The following is a 27,771-nucleotide window of genomic DNA, read 5'->3' on the forward strand; positions in this document are numbered from 1 at the left end:
ATCCAAATATAACATCAGTTGCTTTGTATTAACAGGCACGGGAAATTCAGAGATAGCCTTGACTTTAGCATCTATAGGTTTAACTTGTCCATGTCCCATGATATGTCCTAGAAAAGTTACACTAGCACAGCAGAACTCACTTTTAGACATATTAACTGTCAAACATGCATCAAAGTCTGTCAAAGAATTTCCGAATTGTTGCTAAATGTTCTTTTCAGGTGTCGATGTAAATGATGACATCATAGATATAAGCATCACAATTGCCTAGACCAGAGGTATTGATATTCATGAGATGTTGAAATGTACCTGGCGACCCTTTAATCCCAAATGGCATTACTTTACATTGGTAAAGTCCATCTGGAGTCACGAATGCTGAAATTTCCTTTGCTCTTTCCGGTAGTGGAATTTGCCAAAATCCTTTCAGAAGCTCAAATTTGGTGACGTACTTGGCCTTCCCGATTTTATCAATACAGTCACTGATTCTTGGTAATGGGAATGATTCTGTTTTTGTCACACTATTTACCTTCCTATAATCAGTACATATACGGAAAGTTTTTTTTCTTCTTGTTTTTGAACAAGTATGCATGGTGAACTCTAGTCCCTTTACTGGGCTCTGAAAATTATTCTCCAGCAAATACTGAATTTCTTTTTTCAAATAGTCCTGTTTGAGAGGGTTCATCCTGTACGGGTGTTGTTTCACACGTTTATTATTTACAATTTCACCATCATGGAAAATTGTGTTCTTGTAGGAACATCTGGAAATAAGTGTTTATATTCAAATAATAACTGTTTAAGTTCATTTCTTTCTTGCTCTTGCAAATGTGAACGTTTCTGGTCCAGATCTTTCACATTTTCTGAATTCTGAAGATTTGTGTCTCCAGTATCAGTAGAATTCAATGATATTCCTTTACATATTCCTTCACTGAGTGGGACAGGTACAACTAATTAATTGCATGTTTAACCTGGTTATCTATTTCAATATCCTCTTTTTGCATGTTTATGTGACATATTTATTTTTGTTTACGCCTGCTAGAAGTATTTATGATTTAATTTAACTCATTTACTTTCCTGTCAACTGTGTACAGACCATAATATTTGGCCTGAAGAGGATTTTGTTGTATGGGCAAGAGAGCCAGGACTCTATCACCAGGCTGAAAGCTCCTTTCCTTCGAGTTGTTATCATATTTTGACTTCATTTTGGATTGAGTAGAGTGCATACTTGCTCTTGTGACCTCACAAGCCTTTGACCACTTATATTTAAAATCAGAAACATAATCAAGAGGATTAATTTCATAATCTTCATTAGAAAGAAGTTTCTCCTTCAATAACCTAAATGGTCCACGCACAGTGTGTCCAAAAACCAGTTCAAAGGGACTGAAGCCTAGAGATTCTTGAACTGATTCCCTAAAACCAAACAATAGTAAATGAATGCCTTCATCTAAGTCTTTATGCGTATCAAAACAAATTGATCAAATCATATTTTTCAAAGTCTGATGGAATCTTTCTAATGCCGCTTGGCTCTCAGGGTATAGGCAGATTTGAATTGTTGGATGCCTAATTCGTACATAACTTGCTGGAAAATTCCAGACATTAAAATTTGAGCCTTGATGAGACTGGACATACTTGGGAAGGCCAAATTGAGGAAAACACTTTATCAAAGCCTTTACTATTGTTTTAGATTTTATATTCCTCAAGGGAATTGCCTCTGGAAACCTTGTTGACGCATACATAATGGTCAACAGGTATTGGTTACCTGACTTTGTCTTAGGTAAGGGACCAACACAATCTAGCATAATTCTACTAAATGGTTCATCAAAGGCAGGAATATGTTGTAGATGAGCGTTAGGTATTTTCTGCTTTGGTTTTCCTACCATTTGACAGGTATGACAAGATCTACAATATTTATCAACATCACTTTTGATTTTTGGGCAATAAAAGTGAGTCAAGATCTTGTGATAAGTTTTATTGATCCCTAAATGACCAGCCAATGGAGTTTCATGGACCAGACTAAGTATTTCCGGCCTGTATGGTTTTGGAACTAAAATTGAACAATTTACTGATCATTCGTCATTAGCAGGTACCTCGGCAGTCTCCATTTTCTCATAAGAATTCCATTTTTAATGAAATAACGGACAAGAACTTCAGTACCTTCAGTTTCACTAATGGCCCACTGAAACAAACAGATCTTCTGATCTTTTTCCTGCTCGACGATAAGTGATTGTCGTTTATCACCCTGATTAGAATAAAGAGAATAAGTAGTTTAAAGAGGATCACTGTGAGCAATACCGTCAGATTGATCCAAATATGGAGTGAAAGTGACCTCATCAAAAGCCTGACCAATGCATGTGTCAGCTAAAGGAATATTTTCCTTATCAACATCATTCTTAAGAGCTTTCTTTACCATAGCACTGGTAACTGCACAAGCTGGGAATAAACCAGAGAAATCTTTTTCAACTGGATCGACTTTCTGATCCAAATAAGGCTTGTCAGTTACAAGTGGATGAACCACACCCTTGTCTCCACCAAGGTCGTTGACTAGTAATAAATGAATGTCCTCAACGGGTAAGACAGAGACTGTTCCGACCGTCACAGGTCCTGAGACAAAGTCTGATGACAAATTTACACAATGGAAAGGAACATTAATAAAGACGCACTCTACTCCTTGAATAAAAACACTCTCATCAGAAGAGGAATTCTCAGCAACAAAAAAAAAAGGAAAAAATACCCAACACATGGTTCCCACACATTTCTAAATATAAATTTCCAGGTCTTTTCCAGGATGAAATTAATTGTTTTATGGTTAACATATGACTATTACTGAATGGAATTAAAGAACATTTTGGATTACAAAACATGCATTTTCCAAATCCGAAGATGTTTCTCTTTCAAGACTCTCCAAAACAATGTCAGAAACAATGATCACATGTGCCAATAAAATCTCAAACAAGATTTTTCAAGCAACCTAAACTTCTTGAGATGACTTACTTACAAATTCCATCATTTAAGGACATTTACAAAAGGGTTGATTTAAATTTTGACAAAAGATCTTCAAAATTATATATTGTTGTATAAACAAAGACTGAATTTTCTGTAAAATCAACTTGTCTTCTTGTAGCTCAATAAACCAGTCCCCAAGCCTGTATTGATACATGGGCTGTTATTGTTTCTTAATATATGATAAAAGGGACGACATATCAAATTTGGAATCTACCGCCACCATAAGATAGCTTACCAGCGGGCCTAGCAAATTTAAACCAGGTTATATCGACTTATACCTGCATGAAATCGATAGGAAAATTATTTATTTTCTCAAAACTGGCAAGTATTATAATCGTTATATCTTTAATCGGCTGACAGACTAGACAAAACTTGGCATAGATGAAACCTGACCCGATGCTCGCCATTTGTGTTAATAGTCACATTACTTTACAAATCTCAAACAACGACATTGGAAGTCCAATAGGCATTAGGCCAACAAGTTGTTCTCCACCTTTTTTTTTTAGCTGACTGGCTGCGGAGACCAATGGCGGAATGCACTAATTGTACTGAAGCGTCCGCCTGTATATAAACTGGATGATCGGACCGCACGCCATTAATTAATAAATTTATTTAGACTAAGCTTTGTATCCAGACGGTAAGTTTAATCCCTCTTCTAATGATTCACTGCAATAAATCCTTTAGAACACTCATTTTTAGTATAAATCCCTGTCAGAACAGAACACTTGTGTATTCATCGGCTGCTGACAACAGATTTGAATTACCCATGCATGCGTGTAAAGCAGCATCACCACAAGGTAAGAGTAATGCGTGGAAACCGTCTAGCGATGCATATATGACTGGGAACTGACTAATGCTTGGGTGGGAGTTGTGTCGTTAAGGCAGAAATTTAGGAGAGAGAGACGTCATGTCAGAAATGTGAGATAGAGTGAATAAACTGTAAAAAGACCAAAACCGTATTCGGATGTGAAAATATGCTACACAATAATAATAATAATATTATTATTAATTTTGTATTATTACTAGTGGTAGTATTTTCAATCATGTTTAATAATATTTACAATGGTATAAATGGAAAGTTGACATACATATCTACATGTTAATACTTTACATTACTATTACTTATAAGAAGATGATTATTACGATGAACATTATTAATAACATTTGCAATGGTATTTATGAAAACATACATACATGTTAATACTTAATATTACTTATAACATTATTAGTATGATGAACTTTATTAATAACATTTACAATGGTATTTATACATACATACATACATACATACATACATATGTTATAATTTTACACCATAACTTATAACATATGGATAATGTTATATTTTAATCAAAAACAATATTTTCTTCTTCCCTTGTGCCCACTGCATTGACAAGTGTTACAACAAGTTACACAGGGGCCCCGAGTGGCCAAGTGGTCTAAAGCGCTCACCGTTCCGGATCACTGCCATCTCACCTCTGTCTGCGTGGGTTCGAGTCCAAGGCTCGGATAGCGTGGGTACGTGGGAAAGCCTGCCAGTAGCTTCTCGTGGGTCGGTGGTTCTTCCCTGGGTTTTCCAGGGTTCTTCCTCCACCAGTTATACTGGCCGCCATGTATAGCCTATCTTGTGCTGAAAAATGGCGTTAAACCCTAGAACAACAACAACAACAACAATTTACACAACAATAACTATGGCCGCAAGAGCATATATTGCAACTTCCCGCAGAACATTCTTTTAGGTTAGCGGGAAGTTTATCCATTTCGGGGATCCACAATGCCTCAAGAATGTTTCTTCTTAAACAGACTTGCCGATTTTTGGCAACTTCTATCATGTTTTCGTCTGTTGTCGCCTTCCTCATGCTTGTCCTGTAAGGTAGGGGACAAGCATAACCTTTTCTCCCATCTCTGGCATATCTCCCAATCTCTTGCCAATAGCTCAGAATGCCCTTTGGGCATCCCCAAAGAATAACGATATCTACATCTCTGATTTGGATCCCCATTCCAAATGCTACCGTAGCAACGAGACAGATAATTATGCTTTCGGGTCTTCAAAATTCCTTAATAATTCTGTCCTGTGTCTCTTTATCTGTGGAGGAATGATACATTTCAATCAAACGTGTCTTTGCTGATTTTTCGCCTGTATATACTTGGTCTCCCATTTCTTCAACCAACCAGGACCAAACATAGAAAACAGCACTGTATGTTCTGAAATAATAATAATAATAATACTGATCCTTTTCATATGAAATATTCCCCTGCACTGCTGGTATCAGACCATGTACATCCGACTGACTTCCCCATCTCCTGTATTAACTGCAAATAAAAACTTTCTCCTTGATATTTTATTCCCTCGCGAAACAAATCCAGCACACACACACACACACACACATTGTCACGTATTTTGACCAAAGCCGCGGTATCTCAGTTGTTAGATTGTCAGACTCGTAATTCAAGGGTAGCTAATTCAATATAGCAGACCAGCATAGGTCGACTGCCTCAATGTGTCATTGTGAAAGGCATTTTGCTCCCTCAGCACGAAATAGTTATTGATGTCTTTAAAGTTCCGTTAAAGCACACACACACACACACACACACACACACACACACACACACAAATTCACAATGGTGACAGAGAGAGCCATGAAATACACAAAGAAAGCAAACAGTTTATAGGAACAATTTATCAAAACTTGCTGAATATATCAGACTGAGTTTAGGGGCCCCGAGTGGCCGAGTGGTCTAAAGCGCTCTCCGTTATGGATCACTGCCATCTCACCTCTGTCTGCGTGGGTTCGAGTCTAGGATTCAGCCAATGTGGGTATGTGAGAAAGCTTGCCAGTAGCTTCTCGTGGGTCGGTGGTTCTTCCCGGGGTTTTCCCAGGTTCTTCCTCCACTATTAATACTGGCCGCCATACATAGCCTATCATGTGCTGAAAAATGGCGTTAAAGCCTACAACAACAACAACAACAGACTGAGTTACTGACAAAAGTGGGGTAATACGTGCTCCTAAAGCATACTACTGCGACTACTATGTCTATGAACAAGACAATGATTAATTATGAAAAGAAAGAAATTTGCTACTACTACTATTACTACAACAGCAACAACAACAACAATACTACTACTACTACTGATAATAATAAAATAATAATAATACATATTTCCTGTCTCATTTGTGGTGGTGGTATTATATATGTACCTGCAATAAATAATTGTCTTTTTGGCTGACAGCCTCGTCTCTCTGATGTGATGAAGAAATCACTCGAATTCTTCTTCACAGTCTGCAGATGCATCACCAATATCTAGAAAAATGTTAGGCCTGCAAAATTATTATTGTTATTAGTACTAGGAGTACTACAAACTATTTATATTGCTATTTGTCGTAATAAAGAATGGTTACAAAATGCCTGAAAAGTTTCTCCTGCGTATGACTACTACATGTTCCTCAGGTATCAAGTTTAAATGTTAAGTGTAACAAGTTTATCAAACATCGTACGTTTTATTTGGCTCCACTCAGATCAGATAAATGAGATTATAATCAATGTCAGATGTAGCAATGATATTCTTTTTTAGTTATTTTAATTTTTGTTTTTTCTTTTCACTTAACTTTAGTGGCATTGGGGGTGGGGGGAGTGGAGTGTGAAGGCGGCGTCAGGCAATGATGCCCAACACAATCCAGTACAACTTACTTAATTTGGATTATACTAGTGTGCGGTCATTCGGCTATGTACGAGTGGCCGAGCATTGAAGAGGACATATATAGGTAATTGTATTTCTTTTCCTTTCGCCCAAAATTAGGTATGCAAGGGTGGAAACATTGCCTTTGATCTCCTGTTGTCGTACTGCACAACAGGAAGCGTTAATCTGTTTAACAGCTGGAGAACACTTCGCATACATATTGTACTATACACTCCACTCTTTTAATAATTTGGATAGTTGGATAATAACAATAGATGCTTTCCTTTGTTCTCTACGGAATAATAATTTTATACTCAAGATTATATTGTTGCATCATTGTCATTCATTTTATTCCCAAGGTAATTAAAAGAAGAGGTATTAAAGAGCAATCGGGTCTGATAAGTCAATGCAGAGAGAGAGAGAGAGAGAAAGAGAGAGAGATCAAAATTGGTGGGAGGTTTGGGCATCCATCTACTCCAGTATAGGAAAACTAATATTGTCTTAAATAGGATAAGAAATATGAATAAAGGAAAAAAATATGCATGGGCAGCATTATACATTTATTTTTATGGATATATGTAAAGTACTCTGCCAGAAATCTACAAAAACAACAGAATGACCAAACTCATAGAGCCACCAAGAAATTTGAACCATAAAAAAGATATTACTATCAGATGCAAAAATGATAACAAAATATGGACGGAAAAGAAAGATGAGATCATATACACATATACATGGTGCAACTAAATACAACTTATCCCATTTCAACCACCTCATGATAAGATTAAGTAACAGTTGCGTTCTACCAGACCCAGATGGACCTATGATAATAATTTGGATAGAATTTGGTAGCGCAGCATGATGCTTTACAGGCTCTTGCTTTCAAGTCGCAGAGAAATCAATTACATTCATGTTATACAAAAGATAAATAAATATGGATTTATATTGTGTGAAATGCAGGACGCGTACCCCCACAGGTGATCTAACAACTATTACAACAAAAAATGACAGGTCAGCAGTTACAGGTAAGTGTGAACGATGCGGTACAAAAGTTTTTAAATTTATTCCCCTTACACAGTTGGTTTTTTAAAAAAAGCGAGGAGGTGATATTGCCGCCAAATTAGCCAAACTACCAGGAATTCCGTGGGCTAAGTACCCAAAAGAAAAACATCTTCCAGGATATAATTACTGTGGTCCTGGTACCAGACTTGATATTAGACTTGATAACCAAGATCAACCAAAACCAGATGAATATCCAATAATAGCTATTGATAAAGTGTGTCATGCTCATGATGTAGCTTATAAAAGTAAAGATCTGCAAGATAGGCATATCACAGATGTGAAATTAATTCACGCGCTAAATTCTATAAAAAATAAATCTTTCAAAGAATCACTAGCTAACTGGTTGGCGAGATCTGCAATGAAGGGTAAGCTTGTATTGGGGAACGGTAATTAATCAACCGATTATTGAAATAATGGAGTCGATTTATTATTCCCCAAGAGGATACTGGAAAGGTAGAGCAGCGATTAGTAAATTCGGTTTGAAGGCAGGTGTCGGACGTTCTACTGCTGAAAAATGGTTAGCCCGACAGGCAATACGGCAGATTTAGCTACCACTGCCTAAAACAGTACAGCACATTTAAAGAAGCAGAACCGTTATCAACAAAGACAGCTGCTGAAGTAGCTTCTGCGTTTAAACGAATTTATCAACGAGATAGTCTACGATGGCCACAGCTGTTACAGGTTGATCCTGGCAAAGAATTTCAGGATGCAGTATCGTCGCTAATGAAGCAACATAATGTCAAAGTACGACAAGGACATACTGCAATTCATCGCGATCATGCAATTGTTGAACGATTTAAGCGAAGGAAATAATTCAAGAAATAAGATCTTGCGAGTGGGTTGCAAGATTACCAAGTGTGATAGCTGCACAAAATAATGAAATTACTCGAACAACCAACATGAAACCTATTAATGCAATTAGAAAAAAAACATATACCAATACAACGACATGATGTTTCAGCGTAGCCAGTATAAGGTAATGTGACTGTAAGATATTTATATGAACCTGGTGAACTTGAAGGTGGGAAAAAAGAGCTACTGATCCTATTTGGAGTATTACCACACACAAGATATCTAGTATAACAAGATCCACCAGTAGACCTGCACTCTACAGACTAGATTCAACTGCTCCTCAACATGGTTTTACATGTGAACAAGTACAAGTAATTCCTGAAGACACGCAATTACCACCGCGATCACTTAACTAGCGCCGTTATGTCTATTACAATCGAGAAGCAGTACTTGAGTAATAATCCAAGACAATTTACCGTAGATAGAAAAGATAATAGTCACGGTCATACACCTGAAAATGCGAGGTCAGGTGTATGACCGCAACTATTATCTTTTCTATCTACGGTAAATTGTCTTGGATTATTACTCGAGTACTGCCACAAAATTACACAATTACAGCTCGCACAGTGATTTTTCTGCTGCTGCTCAGTGTCATAATAAATTCAACATCTAGATCAAAGTCACGTTTTTTTTTTTGTCACTTTGTTTATAACCGGCTAATTTTTTTCTTATTGTGCTGTCATCGGTTACGTCATCAATAATTTCTGTAGTGTCTATAACAATTCTCCACAGCTGAGATATTCGTCTGACTCGAGACACTACGAGATAAACTAAGTTTGACCATTCAACACGATCATCCACAATCCAAACACAAGTATCAGAGATGGTTAACCCCTGAGAAGAGTGAATTGTCATTGCGTATCCTAACGTCCACGGAGATTTGTTTATTTTTATGGCATCTTCAACAATACTGACATCAACTAAAACAATATCGTTTAATACAAGATTTTGTTTCTCGGTCTGTCCTGGTATATCACCGTCAATATTTTGATGTCGTGTATCTGCTGGTCGATAACACAGCGGCACTGGTAATTCCGGAAACTTTTCTTTATATAATATAAATAATTGTTGTTGAAGTGTATCACGAACTATCTTTCTACTCGCCACTATCAAATCGTTCGGGCTCCACGTTTGCAGAAAGTCGTTCATTGAAGTTTCTGAAATTATTTTACACATTATTTATCACTGAATTTTATTCGGTTGTAGTCTGATTAATTTCTTGAACTCGTTTAATTCTGCATCAAGAGATCTGTGATCATCAGTTATTTCCGAGTAATAATCTATAAAATTCTTTAACCAAACATGTAGAGATGGTCCAACACACGATGGTGGTTGACCGTGATCGCCGCACATTATCACAGCTGTATTTTTTAATAACAACCAATCAAGAAACATTTTTAATATATCTTAAGATACTGTGCACACATCATCCTAAATAATAAGTTTTGGAATATATTTCTCTCCCATTCGGTCAGGAGTCCATGTATCTCTGTTGTATCATCTCTCTGTCAAGTCTGTGTGGTGATGTTAGTGCTAACTTGTGCAATCATATCATTTGAATTCTGTCGAAATAATTCGATCACCCGATTCGTCTTACTAGAACCACCTGGGCCGTTTAGATAAACAGTCTTGTGTCTGGATACGGGATCATACATGGATGCGGCCCTCGACATTTGTCGAGGCGATAATTCTGATATCTGATTGCTGCAATAAATATCTTTAATCGTAATATCTGCGGATTCAGTATAATTACATAACATCTGTTTTATTCTCCACGAACCCCATGATGCATCAGCATTTGTAAAAAGAATTGCCAATGATGTATACTTGCTATCGATATAAAATGAATCCGTGGCAACTCTGACTGCGGTGTCAGGGAATCTATTTATTATCGATAATAAATTTATAGACACATAAGCGAGCATTGAAGATCTTAAGTAAGTATATTGAGGTGGTTCGCTATTCATAAAACCAAAAACAGTACCTAATCGTGTTTTCCGTCAGACAAGTAAGCGTTTTCCCGACTTACAAATATATTTCTCTCTGTTGCATCAGCAATTACGAAGTCACATTCAGCATCATCTAAAATTAATCATGCATAATGTGACTTGTGTCGTTTATGATCATATGCTCTACCTTGAATAAACTTGCCAATTATTCTTCTACCGAGATCCTTTGCAGCGCTATCATCATCAGGTGATGTTAACCAAACTTCGGTCTGCTTGAGATATGATATAATTGCCTCACTTACAATCAGCGATATCAGTATTTTACAATCAATCATATATCGTAATAAAACTATTGGTGCCCAGCGTTTTTCTGAAAAGTGTCTACCAAACCAAGCATAACAGATTGGATGAAGATCTTTAGCAAATTCGAATGACATAATACAAGCAACCCCGGTCAGATCAAAATCAGGTAGTGGTCCATTTATCGATACTCAAGTCATCTCCTTTGTGGGGTGTCCAAATCGCTTAAAATATCCAGAACACTCCCCCAATTCAAAAAAACTTCCTGGATAACTCGCGACCATATCAACCGAGATAACGTCGTTGTGGTCATACTTGGTATTTCACAATCCATGGTGTCCGTATTCACAGCAACTTAACTGTACATCTTCTAGAAATTCAAATCGTGTTGGCTTTTTCTCTCTTGTGAAGTGAGCTGCAACTGACGGAACTGTAAAACAATTTTTTAATAATTGCTCAGTATTCACTGTTGAAAATTTCTGCGCAAGATTTGTCATCGTTTCATGAAGAGATTCTTTACAATATATTTCGCCATTAGGTCATACAAATTGATCATATTTTTCATCATCTGAACTTTTAAATAAACATACTGACATAGGATCATTTTTACTTATTTCGTGAATAAAATCAAACATGTTTCTTCCAGAGTCTGAGTAAAATCTTGCAGTTCGATCTCATGGAAATATTGTGACTGTGCTGGTCCACGCGTGTGCATTATGACCAATACTTTAATTGGAGTTTCCTTCAATTTATTCTTTGATTCATATAAAACTCTCCGGTTAACGTTCTTACTATTATTGAAAATTTTAATTTACTTGATAACTCGGCAACATCATTTATTGTAGCTCTGGTATCCTTAACCAATTCAGCCCATTTGTTTATTCGCTCACATTGTAGATTCGTTAACCCATTTCCATGCATCGCATTTGTAAAATGTTCGATTACTTGTTCAGCTACACAATTCAGCTGGGAAAATCTCATTGGTGCAAGATCATTGATGTTGGGTTTATCATTTAGCTGATAAATTCCATAAACAATCGCTGTTATAGGATACACTTGTTCGTTTCTGCTAGCACAATACACTTTATTCTGAAAAAATATTTCTGATCGTTGAGATAATTGATTATCTTTTCCGCTCGCGTATCGTTCATAGTGGCATCAATGACTTCGTCAGGGTCAAGACATACAATTTTGAATGTTGACCATACTTGAGATTCCCCATCATCACAAAATTCTTTTTTAGCATCCCTGATAATATTAATCAGATTAATCGTCGGATCAGTCAGAGTTCGCCTCGCAAGGCAGGGGTTCTTCTGTCAAGATCGAATCTAGAAGTTATCCAAGGCTGTATTGTAGATAATCTCTCAAACTCTTCCATATTATATTTCAGGCAAGTATTTAAATAAAAAATATTACATATATGATAACTTAAATAAGAAATCAGTGTAAATGGTTGATGATAGGGTCTTCAGCTCCTTGTAATAAATCCTGCGTGAAGGAATTCTGAGGTCAACATTTGCAAAGTGTGCGACGGTGGAGTCTTGGACCACAGCCTTGTTTACGGTGTGGTGTTGGAGTTAGAAGGAAAACACAGCTGTGTGCGTGTTGTGGTGGTAAAAGATATAGAGAATTAAAATGATATTACGATTAAAAACAAGAACAAACCAAACTTATCAGCTAAATAGTATTAAGATAGTATTTTTATGATTCTGTGAGGTCAGGTCAAGTGTTTCTTGCAGATCTTGGTCAAATAATGATGTATAATACAATTCAATATAAATAGGAAATATAATAAGAAGAATAGTAATGATAATAAGTGCAGGTTTGAATATAGAGCACATGAGTGTTTCTCAAGGCTCTTTCTTATAGTTATTTGTTATATTGTAAAGCTGTTGAGTGTTTCTCAAGGCTTTGTACATAGGCCGTTAGTTATTTTATTACAGCCATCGAGTGTTTCTCAAAGCTCTGTTGAAATTAACATATATGAATTTAATGAAAGGTTAGCCAATGTTCCAAAAAGTCTATCACTAAACAATAAGTTTAATTTAACATCTGAACATTAAACTTTGACATTGATAAATGTTAATATCAACTTCTATCATAAAAACTGTTACTTAAATTACTTATGTTGTCCAACTGCACACAACCACTGTGATATAAAATCAACAAGATATTACTTGGAAGAGATGCACCTGATATTTGAGTCTTGAAATTTTAATGCCATACAAGTTTGTGAATGTTAATAAACCAGATGAAACTTAAATTTGAGTCTGCATGTCATCCCTATTCCCGTTCTTATTGTAAGGGTTCCCCACTGTATCAGAGAATCAGAGACCTCTTGGAGTTAAGGTCTAAGTTTAACTGGGCCTTTACTCTAATGAGAGTTTATCAGCCATAGAGAATATAGTGAGTCACTGAATGGTCACTGGAAATTTAACAGCCAACGCACCCCATAACAATATGTTTTTAAACTTTATCTAAACTTCTTGTGTCATGGTCTCTCCCAAGTTACAACTCGGAATGCCATTTTTTGCAAGCACCCTTCTTCTTTCCACTGCCATCAGTTTCCATTACACGAAGATTCATTGGATGAATTTAAACTTTTGACCAATCAGAATACTCTTTACAAGAGTCGTGGGCTAACTAATACATGAAACGAATACGTTACAAGGATCATTGTGAAATGGGAAAGAACAGACCGTTTTAAAAAAAACAGGATCGGAGATGATAAAAAAACCCCTGACTATATCAAGAAAAATCAGATTCAAGTCAAGAGAAAAGCAGAATTCCGCTTTAAAACGGAGAAAAATCATGTCTGGGTCTGGGAATTGCAATCAGTAAACAGTTATGAGCTATGATGTTTGAAATTAACAGTAAGTACGAGTTGGTACTTTTTGTATAAATCTCAGACTCAGTAACAAATACTTTTATCACGAATTTGGATAGGCACATAACTGTTAGTTAAATAGCTACTGCTACTTAATAATGCAAATATTTACCTATTGTCTTCTGAAAATAAAGACCACAGTGTCAAACCCAACCCTTAATGTTAAAAGGCTGAAAAGTGCATAATAATGTAAGAAAATTACCTGCTAACAATTATTATAGCAACCAAGATAATACACAGAGTATATAATGAAGATAATACTGGATTGCAAGCTATAAGCCAATAAAATGTGTGCTTATATGTCATTTATACCTCAATGTAAAAACACACATGATGTCATAAGATCCAATACAGTGTTCTGGCAATACCGTAAATGTAAGTGTCACACTGTGTGACATATAATAACGGCATGGTAAACATTCAGATATATAGAGTGATTCTATGATTTTTCATTACAGTACCTCATTATAATAATAACTACTTTTTATATTCCCAAGTGTGCCTTACAAATGCATAAATAATGATAAACAATTGATCTTACTGATGAGTTACCGGTAAATGCAAAAATTTGTGTATAGTTTTAAAAGAATATCTGTTTCACTTTTGTAACAGATCCGAGGCAAAGTGAGTATCAACATAAAATGAGCATCTCCTTAAACAAGGTCTTGAACACAAACATTGAGGATAGACAGACATTCAAACTTTGTGCAAAGTGGGTCAGTACAGAATGTTGCAACTGCAACTGTAAATACATACCTCTAACTGTCTGTGATTCTCTATCTGTACTGGAGTCTTTCCTGTTGGTGATGACCTCTCTCTTTTACAATAGGTGTGGAAACTAGGATGATGCTCCATTCTATAAAATCAAATTAGAACATTTCAAGAAACTTGTTTTTTATTTTTTATTCTCACTAGGTATTAAAGAATCAATTCAGTGTATTTTCAAATGACACAATTAATATTAATTTTGTAACCATTTTCTATTGTGAAAAAAATATAGATATAATAAAGATATTATTGAAAGCATTTTTTTTATGATAAATGCTTCACATATCTTGTTCTATTGTCACTCATCATACAATAAATTTAAGTTCCCTTAAAAAAAGAATATTTAACTTAATACCATGAAGAATTCATCATAAACTTTGGCACGTATGTATAGTTTAATTTCACACTTGATTTTTTATAAATATATGCCCATGTAAACACAGAATACCCGAGTAAATAAGATTTTACCAATTTGGTACATTTTGGATGAATCAGTCAAAATGAGATTTTGCATTCCATTACTTGATCTCAATCCAAGCCTCCAACAAACCCGCACAAATGAAGGCTAATGTTTTGGTTTTAATAAGTGCTAGCTACAAGTGAACAAAGGGATCCTCTACCCACCCATCCCATGCCCTTCTAGTTTTATCCCCTCTGGCTCTCTCCACAATTCTGAAACCATTCCTTTTTATATTGACTCCTCTTATTTCTAATGTTTATATAATCTAACATAAAATCATAAATGATGCTTTATCTCTATTTCCAAAGCAGGTGATATCCAAAACTGAATAGGATGCATCATGTTCTTTTATTGCAAAAACATTACTTTTTTATTTATAAAGTGCCCCAAATCATTCGACCAAATTGCTATTCTCTTTGAGGAACTCCTAGCTAAATCATTATTAATCTTTGGCAAAACCTGTGGTGTTACATTGAACAATATATTAATATCAATGTAAAATTGATCAAAGAATTTATTGCAAATGGAACATTGAGATAATGCTGTCGAAATTGTTCAGTTTTTTGGCGACATTTTTCGGTATTGATGTTTGGTCAACTAAGGCTGTCACCTATCACCTTATATCAGTTCCGACTCAAGTAATCGATAGCAAATGGAATGTCGTACATGATGCAGTCGAAATGTGCAATATTTGACAAATTATTGTCACTTTCGCCCCTTCGAGGAAGATGGTTGTTATATCGATCCCAATATTTGACAAAATTTGGCTGTCATGGAAAACAATTTTGCCAGACTAGACAATATCAGCTTCTGAAAGTGCAATGTATGAATTACCAAATATATAAAATGTAAAAAAAAAAAAGTTATCGGCTCTTTTTTTTTATACAAGTTACCTCTGAAGTTCAGGAAGTGAAAATGATCAAGTGGAGCTAGCACATTTTTGAAAGATGCACATCTTGAGTAAGGCCAAGCTTTATACTCTAGAACCTATATTACACCTATGAATCATACACCAAAATAAAGGGAATTGAAGGTTCTTTTATTATACCTAAGATATACAAGGTCTTTTTAAAATGGCCAGTATAACCAGTGAGGAAAGCCGGGGAAATTCTTTTTCTTTAAAATTCTACTATTCGCAAAATGCGAATCCGTAGAGCGCCACAAGAACGGAGTGCATCGCAGGGAGCTTACCAAGCAGGGAACCAGACTATCGTTGCAAGTGCGAAGTGTACCAAATAAAAAATAAAAAAAATTGAACGAATTGAAAAACCTGGTTGAAACCTAATTTCGGTGAAGCGAAATGTCACTAGCAGAAAAGCCATCTAATCTGAACAATCCCATTGTCTTTTTTGACATTTCTATCGGACAAGTTGTACGTAATTTCATTTTTATTTCAGCGACATCCGTTCTCAAACGTAATGCTTTTGGGAACGAGCTACTCCTAGTTTTGATATACACCTGTATTATTCGAGTATTGATCCTATGTTCATTTCATTTGTACCGCCACATTGTGGATATGTTTTAAAATTATTATGGCGACCAATTAATGAAATATATTCGTAAGTATGAAAATAAATTGTGTCGGTCATGTACTGTTTCGTTTCTGAAGTACTAATACTACTACTGTATAGTAAAAGTCGATCGTGTCCTATATCATATGCGCATTTTCCAATTTTATATTAAATATAACTTCTACTTTTAAAATGTAACACTAATTTTCTTTAACCAAAGTCTATTCAGTCCTGATATTTGAATGCTGTGCACATTAACTGTTATAAAAAGAAACTTCAGATGCAAATTATCGATTTCTATATGGTGTTTTACAGTTGTAGTCCTACAATGTAAGACATAGCACATGTTGGTTTTCTTTTAGTACTTTGTCTTACTATCCAAATAATGGCCTTGTATAGTGTGTTCCGATGTTGTTGACATCGGAACAAGTAGTCAAAGCAGGGTTCGTCCTGGGCTTTGCCAATGTCACAAATTGCGATTTTGTTTCCTTATTGGTGACAAAATATTGCATTTGGCTATTTTTTGGGCGACAGCCTTTTTAGTTTTTTATTTTGTACATTCAGTCATGGATTTGGAGTGGAGAAATTCAAAGGGACAGCAAAACAATGCCACAAACCTGGCTACACAATGCACTGGAATCTGTTACATAAACAAATCCTTTGTTTGTATTGACAAACCAATCTTTACAGTGCATTGTTATATCATAATTCACTTATGTTGACATCTGGCTTGAGTATTGTATGCTGAGATACATTCAGTCATGCTACCGGACTATACCTACAATCGACCGACCTCTGAAGACGCGAACAGAAATGGCAGCAATTAAATGAACGGCTAATCCTTCTGTTGTTTTTTAAAAAATATACCAATAAAATAGTTTTGCTGAAACTTAAGAGAAAATTGATTACCTTTGAAGTACCGATTGCTGTGTATAAATGCAAAGCAAATTTAAAAAAATCTCAATCACAATTATGTACTGTTGACAGTGCAACATTAACATGGATAAACATAAGTTAGACGTTGCATGTTCATCATCCCATCTTAACAGTAAGTTAAATTAAAAAAATTTAACAGCATATGGATTTAGTGCAAATACATCAGACAACACAGTCACTGAACCTGATATTAAACCTGGCAGTCCAACATCATGTACATGCAGTGATGGTAGTAATGCTTCAAGTGCAACACCACATCATGATGAACGGGTCAAAAGTTCCCGAAAATTTATAAACAGCTGGAAACTTGGGTGGCCATGGCTGAGATATGATACGAAGTTAAAGCAGATGTTCTGTGATATATGTATCAAGGCACAAGTCCTCAGTTCATTTACAACTGGCTGTCATAATTTGAAGATGGAGTGTGTCACCAAACATGAATGCAGGTGAGGTAAGTAATATATGCTAATTTTGCTCATTGATCTTTTCCTTTTGCCATCAGTCCTGTGTTACGACTGCAGAGACTTAAACTATGCAACAAGAAATAGCAAAACAAACAACTTTTGCATAATTAAAAATAATTTATTTCTCAAAATACAAGAGCGAAAAAATTAAATTAACTTACAGCATGGTGAATGAATTCCTAGTTCCTAAAAATCCTATCAATTCCAATAGTTGCAAAAAATCCAAATACGTTCCAACGAACGAAAAATTTCTCTTCTGTGTTGAAGTTTCAAACGTACATAAAGAATTAATTAATTTCCAAAGAATTCAAATAGTCGTTGAATAAATTTAGTTAATACTGTACAGTACAGTTATTCTAGTGTGTCATGCAAAAAAATAAATCTTTTCAAAAGCCAAGTCAGGAGATTGAATCCGAAAACAGGCAGATTGGGACGTACCAGCAGGAAGTTTTTTTGCGGTATATTTAATCATCAGTTTCACTAAATATACTCTGCTTCTTCCAATACATGTGAAATTTTCACTCTGTTTCTCCACATGGATTGCCTTACTTGCCCCCCACAAACATATCCCCATTTCATATTCTATACAATAGCTGATGGTTAGACGTAAGCCTATTCGACTTACTTCAATGAAACCGCCTATTCTACACTGAGTGAAAGCATTTGCAATTGATTGACAAATAAACCATGCCCTTTTTTGTTATATCTAAAAATCCCTAAAATGGGTGTGAATTTATGCTTATATATATGGTACATTAATGCCAGGTGTTGACTTGTGTAAGTTTCATTCGTGGGAATGGAGATCATAATTGCTTGTCGAGAAAAATTCTACAGCATTCAGTGATTCATTCTTGGGATTTAGGAAGCAATTCACTACAAGCAAAGCATGTAAAGCGCAGCAAAAATAAATTTCAGAAACTCCTGGTTGACAGAGATGCACTTTGTGATGCTAGCCATGGGGGGGGGGGTGGCATTTAATTACTGAATGTGTGAGATCGACAGTCGAATTATATGTCATTTATCTTACATTGCAAAGTACGATCATAGGTTTTTATAATAACATGTCATTAACTAAAGTTCCTTACAAAACTATTATTTAGAAAATAATATACACAGTATAGATTTGCTTAAAGGTCACTGGCCACCTTTATTGTACAAACGTGTGATATCATTATAGTTATAAATAAAACACATTGGTTATTTATGTACACCATATAGATGTTTAATTAGACTTAAAACTCCGCTTTTTTTAATGAAAAAAATTATTCGGTAATCTCCGTAAATAATCAGTAGTTTCCGCGTGCCTAAACTGGATATGACATACATTTATCCCTTCTATTCAACCTAGCCATTAAAGTGTTTAATTTCCCCACCTAAATGTCTATGTGATATAGTGTATGATCATGCTTTTGTACAGCAAATATGGTGCACTGTGTTGCATACGGATGTAACCAAAAGAGTGATGATGGGGAAAAGGGTTCTTTCTTTTTCCAAGAGACAATGTTTACCAGAAAAAAAGTGGATTTAATCTGTGGGATCGAATAGGGGAGGGATGAAAAAGCTGTATCATTTATGCCAGATTATAGTGAATTTGGCCCAAAGACAATTTGGCCCAACTCAAAATATAATTCATCCAAACTTAACAATAGTTTGTACTTTCTTTTTCTTCAGCAAACAAGTAGATGCAGTGTAAGATAGGTATTAGGAAAAACACTAAATTTAAACAAACTATTGTGATATTCTTTGAAAGAAAATAATCATACTTTATAACGTACATATTTATGAGAGAAAACACAAACTGACATATCTTGCTTGTTCTAATTAAAATATTTATATACATTTTTTATGTTAACAATATATGCATCTGCACAACATTCTCAATTTAAGTCATCTGGTCAAATTATCAATAATCATTTATAAAACAATAATACTTAACAGATAATATTCTACATAATAAGTATACATTTTGCTAAGGGTAGTGTACATGAGATATTATATCAAATATACTCAGTTTTAGGCTTCATGTTGTAACACACTTGATTACACATGAGAGAGAGAGAGAATAATGTTGACAAAAAATTTCAGTATTTATTTGCTGCAGTATGAATTACCAGTTAATTTTATTGTTTGTTTTTATTTTTCAAGTTGTATTAATGTGTTAAAAAATATATATATCCACGAACTCCGTATATGTAGCGGATGCCGGCTTGCGTATGCATCCTCAGTGTAGAGTGTATCGTTTATGGTGGCGCTCTACAGTTTCGTATTTTGCATAGGGTTAGGATTTTAAAGAAAAAGAATTTCCCCAGCTTTCCTCACTGGTTATGCTGGCAATTTAAAAAAGACCTTGTATATCTTAGGTTTAATTCAAAGAACCTTTAATTCCCTTTATTTTGGTGTATGATTGATGGGTGTACTATGGGTTATAGAGCATACAGCTTGGCCTTACTTCAGATGTGCACCTTTTAAAAAAGTGCTAAATCTTGGTCATTTTCACTGCCTCAACTTCAGAGGTAAATTGTATAAAAAAGAGCTGATAACTTTTTTACATTTTATATATTTGTTAATTCATTCATTGCACTTTCAGAACCTGGTATTGTCTAGTCTGGCAAAATTTATTTTCCCTATTTTAATAGCTGCTATGTATAGTGTACTTTAGACTAATTCAGGCTGATTTTTTAATACAAGGGAGCAGTCATTTTAGTTAGCAGTGTGCTTAAATCATGTAAAATTTCCAAAAGTACAATATCCAAAGAAATATCATCCATATTACATTAATGTAGCGTAGAGGTATGCCAACATTCTCTCCATTGAGCATGTTTTAAATGCGAACTACTTCACCTTACATACGTTGTTCTCTCAAAAGTACATATTAACTGGTGAGCGGCCCCTATGTCAAATAACAAAATAACAAATGAGACGAAAATATCACCTGATTCTTGAAGGCACCTACCATTTATGCATGATAAGTTACTTATTCCAAACTGACCAAGATTATATTGTATCCAGGTTAACTATAAGACGGTATCTCGCAAATAAAAAATCATTATTTTAAAATACATTCAGTGTGAGTGCAAATGATAATCTTTTTGCTTGCATGGATTACAGAAGTATTATTAAAGCAAATTATTATTGTGCAAACAATTTGCCCTGCAAACATCAATTATGATTACATATGGCAACAAATAGATGCCCGGGTGATAAACACAACTGGCAGGGAGCAATAAACTCATTGTTTAAACTTACCATCAGGATATCAGATACATAGGTTATTTTATTACAAAGCAAACCAAAACGTGGGAAACTGACTTTGGTAACTTTTTAGTGTGCTGATGTTTTCTTCAGATGTCGGCCGACGAAAGGAAGTCAAGTTTGGTTCCATTGGATTCTTTAAGTGTGCCAATTTCTTTCTTTCTTTCTTTTTATATAAAGTCTGCTGACACAGGGAACCCGTCATTGATTCTTTTTACCTGTATTAACGGGAATTTTCAAAATAAATTGAAACAATGGAACAGTTTTGAAAGCAACACAATCTAGTGTGTCATGCACGCATACCAATATAAGGCTGAACAGTAAATTAGTTTTCATTAGTTTCATCTAAATGTTCCCTGTCCATAGTTTATAGTGTTTTATTTTTCGACAGCATGAAGCATGTACTTCGTCTTGTAGGGATAAATGTATGTCATTTCCGGTTGGCGTCCTCTATAGGTGGGAAATCGTAACTAAGGGGAAGTAACAGCAATGTATACTTCTATTTCAAGTAATTAAATTATTATTTCTTCTTTACACTTGATAACTTTTTTTGTTCTTTTTGTGTGAGTATAACTACTTTAAATCATGTAATGCAAATCTGATGTAAAAAGGAAAATATTGGAGTATGACCGGTGACCTTTAATATCCGATGTTTCTATTTTAAAAAATGAGTGAGATACTGTATATGTCAGGAAAGTAGATATTTTACATTTGATAATACATTTTTTTCAGGTGACAACAGTCATACCTATGCTCTAACGGTGATGCGGGATGCAAAGACCATGGAAGTAGCAAAAATCGCTGCTTTAGTAAAAGTAAAAATGCTATTATCAGCGCCATGAGGAATACTTTGTGGCTTACTACCACCACAATTATTCCAAAGCTGCACCCGTTATGTATCACACAGGTATTGAGAATATTATATTATAGCTTGTTAACTGTAATATTCTATTGATTTAAATGACAATAACATGGTGAAAAACATGTAGAACCTTAAAATATTTATTGTAATGTTACATCTGTAGTACACTGATTACTTCTTAATAACGCCAACTTCTTGCTAATTTATATATATATATATATATATATATATATATATATATATATATATATATATATATATATAATCAGAACATGTATAATTATAAATGAAATATTTATGGCATAAAAAGTTAATGATTATTTCATTTCAGGGTGCCACCCAACTCTCAGACCTTAAATTAGATGTGCACATATCTAATGCATTCAACAAGTGGGCAGCCCTAAAATCGTGACGGATCATCATGTGACATTCTATAATGTTTTAATAGTGCAAAACAATCATGTAATGATTTATTTTATAATATTATAGCTGTATTGCTTGTTGTTAATAAAGTAATAACTATCCCATCTTTTGCAATTTTCATTGCCTATTACATTAATATACTAGTCATTGCCTATTACATTTACAGAAATGGAAAAATATTCACTACTTGTTCTAGTGACATTTTTTGAAAATTGGCAACAAAATATTAAGGTTGGCGATTTTTGGATGACTACTTTTTAAAAGTCAGGACCATCACTGCACAGTTTCAGGAATAGCTCACACATTTGGCAGCATATATCGACACTCTTCCACTAATTTATGTGTAATACATATACTTACTCTGCTGTCTTTATCCTGGAGGAATGAAAATATGACACACACAATTTGATGCATTTTCATGTTCTGTTGATATACATTTGAATTTGTTGCAAAGCGACGGTAGTCGAGGTATGCCGAAGTATGTTTAAGTAGCTTCATGTGGCGAATATGTTTCTTGAACGAAACAAAATGTTGCTTTACAGTTCCAATAGGCATATTTTTATTCATTTTGTTAAAGAATAATATTTCAATTTAACCCGATTTCGGCATTCCAGTCAACTGAAATATAGGCCAATGAAACTTGAAAATACGTCCATTTCTTTTGTGAGAATTTGAATTTATTAGAGAAAAATCATCACTGTAAGTAAAGTCTGACTAAAACATTATGACGTTACTTTGTAGAAAAGTGCAGTTATTTTAGTTGCCAGTTGTATGAGATATTCCTGAAAATTTGACTTTCGTTACGATGTTATTCGACATCAAAACACTACACAGTGCTGTTAGATACTAAACAAGATGGCCGCATACGCTTAACCGGCTTGAAGCAGCTGTTCCATTTTTTAGTGCCGTTTTCATTATATTTGTACTTGTTGCCTGTTTTCATCTACGTTATTGTGTTTATTATGTATTGGCTGTTAAATTCGTGTTTCTTCATCTCCTTGTTTTGGAAATGAGAACAATTAGACTTTTTCTCAGTTGTCTTGCTCCACTGTTTTTGAACAAACCGCCATCACGTGATACTCGCCAGTCAACCCGTTTATGCTATGATGGACCCTCATTAATTGCTTTAAATGATCACTCCTTGGCTCTCCACAGTACATTGTGCTCTAGACCAAACGAACTAGGACTACATTCATTATTACCTAAATGTAAACAGAAGTGGAAAAAGAAACGTTGTTTCAAAGCTGGCCAGCCTAGAACAGGAAGAAGAATTCCAGTTATCTCCCTTATTTTGGCTCAACAATTAAAAAAAAGTTAATTTAGATAACTAATTCAAATCCCAATTAATTTGTCAATCTTTGTGTCAACTATCCAAGAGATACCTCTGCATATTGCATTATTCAATGCCCATTCATTAGGACCACCAGAAAAGCACAGAAATAGTTAATTTTATCAACGACCAGATCATTGACATCTTTTTCCTGATAGAAACATGGCTAAAAACATGAGGCAATGAGCCCAAGTGTGTGGATCTAACACCCACTGGTTACTCCATCAAGTTGTTCCCCCATAATTGTTGCAGAGGTGGAATTGCTGTCATCACAAAGAACTCCATAATAAAACATCTTAACCACACCACAACATTCAGTTTTGACCACACGTCGTTTGAACTAGTCCAAACCACACTCACACTGGAGCAAAGGTCAGTCCATTTTTTCTGCCTATACTGCCCTCCTACTAGTAGAAAAAACAAGCTGGTTGACTCTCTCTTTTTGAAGCAGTTTCCGAATCTCCTGGACTATGGAAATTCGATAAGTGGCAACCTGATTATTCTTGGAGATTTCAACTTTCACTTTGACTGTCCCGGAAACCCAAATACATAAAAACTCATAGATTCCATTAATGTTTTCAACCTCAAACAATCAGTTAACCAACGCACCCATAAACATGGTCACATTTTAGACTGGATTCTTCATTGACCTGATGATAACATTCTACGATCTTCCCTGGTATCTCATGACCTTGCATCAGATCACCTCTGCAGTATATGCCATCTTGATGTATCAGTCCCTAACCCTCCACCTTTATCTGCTATACTAAGAGAAATCTCCGTGTGATAAATAGAACCAAACTAAAGCACGACTTCCAAGCTAACCTAACAACTTGCTTACCTCCTACCGCAGAACAACTTGATAACTGCCTGCATTCATTGCTTGACAAACATGCCCCAGCTACCAAGTGCAGAGTATCAATTCAAAAGTGTTCTCCATGGTATAGCAGTGTTAGGGACCAACTTCGCACTACTTAAAGAGACTGCCGTAAAGCTGAGAGGCTTTGGCTTTCCACCAGACTCACTATTCATAAGCAAATCTATTAAGCCGCTAAGAAGAATGTCACAAATATAGTCCATGCAGTGAAATCAGCCGACTATACTACTAAGATCATGGAAAGTTCCAGCTGCAAAGAGCTCTTCGAGATTACTAACAAGCTAGTGTCAAGGAACAAATCAACACCACTTCCAGCTACCTTCTCTCCAGTCGACCTTCCGGACATGTTTGCAAATTTCTTCCGTGACAAAGTACAGACCATTAGAGATAAGCTTGACACCACAATTTCAATTTGACTCGTCGTCACCATACAGTTGGGATACAGAATTTGAGCGGCAACCATTAGCAGCATTTGAACCTGTCTCTATGGATATCGTACATACAATCCTGATGAAGAGTGCACCAAAGTCATGTGAACTTGATCCAATTCCAACATAACTACTGCTTGAGTGCTTAGATCCACTATTGCCTTTACTAACTGATGTTATTAATACCTCTTTCTCATCCGGGGAATTCCCATCGTATTTCAAAACTGCCATTGTAAAGCCTCTGCTGAAGAAACCAACACTAGACCATAACGATTTAAAGAACTACCGCCCAGTTTCTAATCTCCCATTCATATAAAAAATCTTAGAAAAGTTTGTTCTATCCCGGCTTGTATCTCATCTAAATTGAAACAGTATTTTTAGCAATGTACAATCTGCATATCACCCTTGCCACAGTATTGAAACTGCTCTTCTAAAAGTTGTTAATGACATTCTCTCTGCATTGGATAGCAGAAAGATTACAGTCCTCACCCTCCTTGATTTGTCTGCAGCATTTGACACAATAGACCATGATATATTCCTTCACCATCTCCAGCATGTATTTGGCATTCATGATACAGCCTTACTATGGTTCAAGTCCTACTTGGTCAAGAGGACACAAATTGTATCTGCAAATGGAATACACTCCAGCCCAGTTGATCCATGTTGTGGTGTTCCACAGGGGTCTGTTCTTGGACCTGTTCTCTTCATTCTATACACTCAGTCGCTCTCAAGTGTCATAGGTCATCATCCAGTGTCTCACCAATTGTATGCTGGTGACACCCAAATATACAAATCTAGCCACCCAACTGAAGTTGATGCTACCATCCAAGGTGTAGAGAGGTGCATTTCTGATGTGAAATCATGGATGACATGTAACAAGCTGAGATGAATGATGATAAAACTGAGGCCATTCTGATCACAACACAAAGACTTTCTCATTCACATCCTTTACCTCAAACAATAAATATCAGCAACACCAACATTAAATTCACACAATCAGTGCGAAACCTAGGTGTTACTTTGGACAGTACTCTCACATTGCACCGACATGTCATGAACATATGTAAGGCTGTATATCTTGAGCTGAGATGCATCAGCTCAGTTCACAAAGATCTTTCAGTTGATGCCACTAAAACACTTGTGTGTTCATTAGTACTTTCAAGACTGGACTATTGTAACTCAATTCTGTTTGGTTCATCTCAATATCTGCTCCAGAAACTTCAAAAAGTTCAAAACACAGCTGCTCGGATCATACTTAGAGTACCACGATCAGAGCACTGCTCTGTACCCTACACTGGCTATCCATTCGATCCAGAATCAAACACAAAATTTGTTCTCTGTGCTACGTTTCACTGTCGGACTCTAGTCCTCACCCATGTGTACACACCAGCAAGATACTTACGCTCCTCTTCCAACAGTCGTATACTCATTATTCCAAGTATGAAAACAAAGTCATATGGACAGTGTCCTTTTGCATACCAGGGCCCAGCAATGTGGAATGAATTGCCCACTGAACTTAGACACAAAGACACAGTGATCATTGCCCACTGAACTTAGACACAAAGACACAGTGATCACATTCAAGAGGGCTCTCAAAACTCACTTATTTCAACTGCAAGAACAAACTTAAAGACCTAATAATGTTTCCTACCTTAAATATTCTCAGCATGTTTTTTTAACGTTTTCTAATTTCATGGTGTTTGTTTTTGTAATCATATCATTATGTTTTTTTATTTCATATGTGTTGCCTAATGTTGTAAAGCGCTTAGAGCTTCTAAAGATTAGGCGCTACACAATGTCCTCATTATTATTATTATTAGTTGGGCAGTAAGACCCTGGTGTCCAAAAAATAAATATCAGCGTCAAGGTCTTACATAAGCCCTCGACCCTGATATTTATATTTTGAGCGTCATTTGGAATGCTCTATACTTTTGGAGTTGTAACAGATCTTTTAGGACTGTATCGGATTTAATTCACAATACTGTCATTTATTTTGATATTTTCAATTTCTAATTTAGGCAAATCAATTATTTGTTGAATTCGAAAAAAATTGGTGTTTGCTTTTTTTCCTGTTACTTTGTTTATGACCATAGAGTCATAACAGTACATTTTGAGCATTTTTAGAAGTCACAGACTCTTGCAATTGGAGAAGAAAACACTCTCATTGCAAATGAAGATATGTACAAACAAAGAAACTAATAATTGTATCATCATCAGCTTAGATTTGTTCAGCATAATGCAGTACCTGCATTGAAACGAGGTAGTGAATATAATCTACTAGATGAGGATTAAAACAATGGTCCTTAACATTTGCATATGTATCTATGTATGTCTGATTGGATGGCTGATAATTTCAAAATTCATTTACAATGGTTGCAAAGAAATTGACAAATTATAGTCTCTTTGGTCTCTAAAAATTCTTGCAAATTGTGATGTTAAATGCCATCTTTAGCATAGTATGAATAACTAATAAAGAGACAGTACAAATTCCACACAAAAGCTAATATATTCATTACAAGCAGAATTGATATACAGTATGTCTGTCACAAAAAAAAAACTTTTTTAGGTCTGGGGATATCTCCCTACATGTTCCACACATGCTTTTTCTGGTGCTGGATGATATCGACATCACTACCTTGGACCTGGCTCCAATACATTAAAGACAAGGTCAGGGTGTAACTGCAAAAGCTGTAGGAAAATCTCACTCAGCCTGTCTATCCTCACATATTTTATG

The 27,771-nt window shown here is 35.4% G+C and overlaps 1 protein-coding gene and 1 long non-coding RNA gene across 3 annotated transcripts in view; one reads left to right on the forward strand and one right to left on the reverse strand.

Moving 5' to 3' along the window:
* Positions 1-4,369: 4,369 nt before the first annotated feature.
* LOC149781428 (uncharacterized) lies at positions 4,370-14,581 on the reverse strand. The gene is made up of 3 exons (XR_016414495.1): positions 14,483-14,581; positions 6,198-6,300; positions 4,370-5,202 (listed from the first exon to the last, which is right to left on the reverse strand). It is a non-coding gene; the product is annotated as an uncharacterized LOC149781428 (long non-coding RNA).
* Positions 14,582-16,167: 1,586 nt separating this feature from the next.
* The window catches only part of LOC149781429 (peptidyl-prolyl cis-trans isomerase H-like), a 45,467-nt gene continuing 33,863 nt past the window's right edge, over positions 16,168-27,771 (forward strand). Inside the window, exon 1 of one of the 2 annotated variants that reach the window (XM_089935514.1) lies at positions 16,168-16,326. In XM_089935514.1, coding sequence (XP_089791640.1) covers positions 16,255-16,326 — 72 coding nt within the window. In that variant the 5' untranslated portion in view covers positions 16,168-16,254. Of the gene's footprint in view, positions 16,327-23,631; positions 27,705-27,771 lie in introns of those variants that run through there. The other variant, XM_089935513.1, reaches the window with a different exon arrangement.

The sequence above is a fragment of the Sinohyriopsis cumingii genome, chromosome 15 (assembly GCF_028554795.1).
Source record: "Sinohyriopsis cumingii isolate HCF-2022 chromosome 15, ASM2855479v2, whole genome shotgun sequence".
NCBI classification, from domain to species: domain Eukaryota; kingdom Metazoa; phylum Mollusca; class Bivalvia; order Unionida; family Unionidae; genus Sinohyriopsis; species Sinohyriopsis cumingii.